Source organism: Danio aesculapii, chromosome 1, assembly GCF_903798145.1.
Source record: "Danio aesculapii chromosome 1, fDanAes4.1, whole genome shotgun sequence".
NCBI lineage: Eukaryota > Metazoa > Chordata > Actinopteri > Cypriniformes > Danionidae > Danio > Danio aesculapii.
Window position 1 is genome coordinate 2,373,053 of NC_079435.1, and position 5,401 is coordinate 2,378,453.

At 41.0% G+C, this 5,401-nt stretch overlaps 1 protein-coding gene across 1 annotated transcript; it reads right to left on the minus strand.

The window, feature by feature from the left end:
- Positions 1 to 1,187: 1,187 nt before the first annotated feature.
- On the minus strand, positions 1,188 to 4,370 carry LOC130214506 (B-cell receptor CD22-like). The gene is made up of 7 exons (XM_056446636.1): positions 4,316 to 4,370; positions 3,882 to 4,229; positions 3,544 to 3,783; positions 1,877 to 2,131; positions 1,521 to 1,769; positions 1,373 to 1,448; positions 1,188 to 1,242 (listed from the first exon to the last, which is right to left on the minus strand). The coding sequence occupies exons 1-7, from the start codon at positions 4,368 to 4,370 to the stop codon at positions 1,188 to 1,190; spliced, it is 1,278 nt and encodes a 425-aa protein (XP_056302611.1).
- Positions 4,371 to 5,401: the final 1,031 nt, after the last annotated feature.

A 5,401-nucleotide genomic window follows, 5' to 3' on the forward strand; every position in this document is an offset into this window, starting at 1 on the left:
CTGGATTATCGCATAAAAGACGTGCGAATAAAGCAGCGTTTCCATCTTCCTGATTATCTGGCGCCAAATATCAACAGTAAAAATGGAATTTGCTGCAGTAAAAGTTGCGTGAATCTTTTCATCATTTAATCAGAATCAGAAAGAGCTTTATTGCCAGGTATGTTCACACATACGAGGAATTTGTTTTCGTGACAGAGCTTCTACAGTACAACAGAATTACAGAGACAGGACAAAAAACAGATAATAAATATATATTTTTAAAAATAGAAGTAAGTAGTGAGTGCAAATATACAGATTGACAAGTGTATGTACATGTTTATTACTATATACAACGTTATATGTGCAGCTGTTATGTGCAAATTGGCATGTAAAGTGTGTTGTTAAATAAGTGTATATTTGTATAAAAGTGTATAGCAAGTAGTGATGTTGGTTCCGCAATTATTATCATCAAGTGTTCATGAGATGGATTGCCTGAGGGAAGAAACTGTTTCTGTGTCGGGCTGTTCTGGTGCGCAGTGCTCTGTAGCGTCGACCAGAAGGTAAAAGTTCAAAGAGGCAGTGTGCTGGGTGTGAGGGGTCCAGAGTGATTTTGGCAGCCCTTCTGCTCGCTCTGGATAAGTACAGTTCTTGGGGAGTAGGAAGGGTTGTACCAGTGATTCGCTCAGCAGTCCGAACTATTCGACGTAGTCTTTGGAGGTCGTATTTAGTAGCTGAGCTAAACCAGACAGTTATTGATGTGCAGATGACTGATTATAAATGACTTGTGCGTCAGAAGACACGCAATGAACAGGCGGTGGTGTTTGAAGGCATGAGACGTGGAGCACAGATGCTCTTAACAGTTCTGGTGGTCATTAATAATAAAATAACATTAATACTGGCGTTTTAGAATAACCAAAACAACGTTTCAGATGTTTTACAATGTGCTCAGACTGCTGGTTTGTCCATTCACACACATTTTTTATCATCACATAATCTCCTTAACCAAAATCACATGACTTTTTTTTAATGTGCAAACTGGAATTTGTTCGGTAAAAGTGTTTCTATCGCAGTTTATGTGCATCTTTTCTTATCTTTTCTTATGTTTTTTTAATGCTCATTTTTACAATGTATGCGCATCTTGGCGTTTCTATCAACCATTTTTAATGCGCATATCCAAAATGTGCATGCAAATAGGTGGATGGAAACAGCTATTTTCTCACCTGAGACTCCTCTGTACCATTTCTCCTCTTCATCCTGCTTTTCCTTTAGAAATATTGATTATGTTACGTAACATATTGTGTGCTTGTCATTGTTGATTTAAAAAAAAAAATGTTCATTAATGGTAATATTACCACAACAACTAGACTACAGTTAAAGGCTGAACACATCTTACCAAATCAGCAACATCAAAATGACAACTGCAGCTCCACAACCCACTCCAATAGATGTGTATAATATCAGCGGACGTCCTACAGCAGACGAAAGAGTAAAACATCAGAAAATGTTCACTTTAGGAGGAGTAAGTAAATGAGCTGCTTTACCTTTAACAGTGACAGTGACGGCGTCTGATCTCTGAGCTCCATGTGGATTGTGAGCCTCACAGTAGAAGCGTCCACTCTGTACTGCACTGAAACTCTGTCCAGATCCAACAGCTGAGCTTTGATTCTCCTTAAACCAGCTGAAGTTCAGAGCAGGAGGGTTTGAGTCACTGATGCACATCAGACTGACTGAATCTCCCTCCATTATTACAGCAGATCCACTTATAGACACGGAGACGTTCCTGGGAGGGTCTGAAAAAAGACCAAATTTACAATTTATAATAAATAAATATTATTATTATTATTATTATTTATTCATTTTTTTAAACAATGAACAGTAGAAATGGTCATAAACTCACACTGGACATCTAAAGTCACAGGATCAGAGTATTTCTCTCCACTTTCACTGAAGGCTCTACACTTGTATTCTCCACTGTCATCAGAGCTGATCTTGGAGATGTTGAAGATTCTTCCATATTTAACATATTCTATTCCTTTATACCAGTAGAATTTTGCAGGAGGGTTTGAGTCACTGCTGCAGCTCAGAGTCACTGAGTCTCCAGACATTATTACAGCAGATCCACTGATGGACACTGAGACACTCCTGGGTGAATCTAAAATGAATATAAATAAAAAGTTTTCCAATAATAGCTTTAAATAATCTAGCTCCTGTTTATCTAACCAATCTTCTGTCTCGCTACAATCCAACTCGCTCTTTAAGGTCTCAAAACTTAGGGCTTCTGGTAGTACCTAGAATAGCAAAGTCGAGTAAAGGAGGTCGAGCCTTCTCATTTATAGCTCCTAAACTCTGGAATAGCCTTCCTGATAACGTCCGAGGCTCAGACACACTCTCCCAATTCAAAACTAGATTAAAGACCTATCTGTTCAGTAAAGCATACACTCAGTGCACCACTTAGCGGGCTTCCACACAGGTTCTGCATCTTGTTTATTTACACTATGAACAGCAGCTACGCTAATTATTTTCTTTATTCTCCATTTCCACCTGGGGATACTCTTCCCGAGGCCCTCAGACTATGCAGAGTCACTGATTCGATCCAAGACCAACGACGAGATGATCCCAAGGTTTCCATAATCCTGGACCAGGCCAAATCCTGAGCAGCTACTGTGGTGGTCATGGAGGAGTGGAGAACATGAGACTGATTCCTGTGACGCTCCAGAGACAGACGAGTCTTCGCTGAGGCCAGCTTCCAGCCTGAGACTGCAGCTCTGCACAAGACGTTTGGCCAGCGGAGAAATTAAAATGGTCGTGCCCAACTGAGCCTGGTTTCTCTCAAGGTTTTTTTTCTTCACTTCCGCCATTAGTGAAGTTTTTTTTCCCTCTCCGCTGTCGCCACTGGCTTGCATGGTTCGGGATCTGTAGAGCTGCGCATCGTTGGATTTGCTGTTCAGTGTTTGGACTCTCAGTAGTAATTATTAAACCACACTGAACTGAGCTCAACTGAACTGAACTTAAACACTACAAACTGAACTACACTGTTCCTATTTACTGTGACCTTTTATGTGAAGCTGCTTTGACACAATCTACATTGTATAAGCGCTATACAAATAAAGGTGAATTGAATTGAATAATAAAATCCAGGAATCTTTACATCCCCACTCAGACCACAATTTTGTCTAGAAAACATCTTAATCTGTTGTGGGTTCCAAATAGGCCAGACTACACGTTGACTCTCAATCAATCATTGCGTGATATCAGCAATGTGCATTCTGTCACCAAGAAGATGCATAAGTTATAAATGTCTCTGTAATTTTCTCATTTGTTAGTAGTTAGTTAATTCCGGTAAAAAAAAAAATGTTTCAGCTTGCTAAACTATGAGTTGGTAAAATGATTCGAACCTCCCATCACTATTGTGCTCTATGGGACACAACGTGAATAAATGATTGAGTCTTGGTGCCCATTTTCATTTACGAATCCCCACAACACCCTACATCAAGCGAATCATGCCAAAATTGGGGGGAATCGTGTTATCTGAATGAGGCTTTAGAACTGAAAACCTGCACTTACACATAACATTGAGATAGACGTCAGGAGATGTGAGTGTGTGTCCATGTACAGCACATCTATATCTGCCTGCATTTCCTCTTCTTACTGACTGCAGCAGGAGTTCATTGCTTCTCTCAGTCAATCTCTCTGAGTTTCTGTACCAGATGAATGTTGGTGTGTCAGTCAGATTACAGCTGCTGTTACATGTCAGACGGACTGAATCTCCCTCTGTCACTCTCTCAGGAGACTCCAGCTGAAGATCTGAACACAACACACGCATTATATCTAGTGCTGCTCTCATACACTGATTATTATTCTACATAATGACCACAAGAAGAGAGAAACCTCAGGAGAGTCACCTGTGACATTAAGAGTTACTCCTGGTTTACCAGTCCATCTTCCTTCTGTTACATTAGTAATGAATCTGAAATAATACTCATGTTCATCTTTCTTTGTCACATGACTCAGTCTGATGGTGCAGTTCTGCTGTTTATCTCCCAGATACTGAAGCCTCTGACTGTATTCAGGGTCCACAGACAGATCTGGAAACTCATCTCCATGTTCTACAAGGTCTTTGTTCCAGAACACTTTCCTGATCTGATGTCCAGTAGGGTATGTATAAGTGCAGCTCATTATCACTGATGAGTCTTTTAATGCACAGATGTGTGAAGGACTGTATTTTACACCCCAATCAGCACTAGAAACCTCTGAGACAGAAATAATAAAGAATGTTCAGGTGAAGATAAAGTTTGCTAAACCTCTTGATAGTTTCAGAAGTGTTGCAGTGACTCACTGTGAATCATGAGCAGGAAGATCAGAGGAAGGGGAGGAGCCATTCTGACTGACATCTACATAGTGACACCTACAACACAACAGTGGCTTATTGCAGTATTCACTATTCTAAAGTTTTTTTTTTTTTTTTTTTACTATTATTCATGTTAACTTATTTTTGTGTTATTAAAAAAACATTTTTAACATTTTAAACTTATTTTTTTTCATATGTAAAGATGTTCGCAACCCAGGCTCATTCTGAAAACGTAGTCCTGTGGATGTTTCCGGAGACCACAAAATGCGTTCCGGGAGGTATGTATTTTTGCAGTTTTTGTTTTCGCGAATCCGCGAGCGGCAGCTGTGTGCGCTTTTCGCGTCTCAAAAGTCTCTTGTGAGTGCCGTTCGTGCCCGCGCTGTTCTCGAGTAAACCCACCAGAGGCTGCTGTCGACTGACTGAATGATCGACTGGGTGAACGACCAATCAACAGACCCACCCTCCTCCTTCCCTAAACCCAAACAATTTTACCAATTGACCCGCCCGCCCACTTACATCCCCTAAACCCAACGGTTTACAAAAGCTGTCCAGAAAAGGACAAGGCCTCGTCTGATTTTGACCACGTTTTCAGATTTTAGCACACTCTCACCCTGTTGTTCACTCGTTCATTTTATTTTTTGGATTCTGTTTTAGTCTTACCTGATTTCTGGAACCGCTCTTCCCCGGACTCGAACCCTGTCGTCGTCATCGTGGTCAACTCCTCTCTGCGTCTTAAGTCCGCCGACGTACACGAGGAGCTAACCAAACAAACTGGTTGCAGTGGGAAAGCCCTTCACATGGAGGTAAGCGGTCAGCCGGTGAGCGCCAAAAGGAACAGCTTCAAACCGCCCCGCAGCGTTCGCTTAAAAAAAAAAAAAAAAATGAAATGCAGCCATGTGTAACTCTAGCTACGTAATTTGCAGTCTCTAGAAACATCCAGGGGACTACGTTTTCAGAATGAGCCTGGGTTGGATGTCTGTGTATTGCTGTACATCCTGTGTGTATTAAGCAATGTGTTTTGCAGGACCGTGATGGCATCGAGCACCCGGTCTGTTATTTTTCCAGGAAATTCAA

Excerpts from the sequence above, each read along its gene's own strand:
- LOC130214506 (XM_056446636.1), bottom strand. The coding sequence starts at position 4,370 with ATGTCAGTCAGAATGGCTCCTCCCCTTCCTCTGATCTTCCTGCTCATG. Across the intron at positions 1,449-1,520 it reads CGTCACTGTCACTGTTAAAG|GACGTCCGCTGATATTATAC; the intron begins GTAAAGCAGCTC and ends CGTCTGCTGTAG. Across the intron at positions 1,243-1,372 it reads ATTTTGATGTTGCTGATTTG|GAAAAGCAGGATGAAGAGGA; the intron begins GTAAGATGTGTT and ends ATATTTCTAAAG.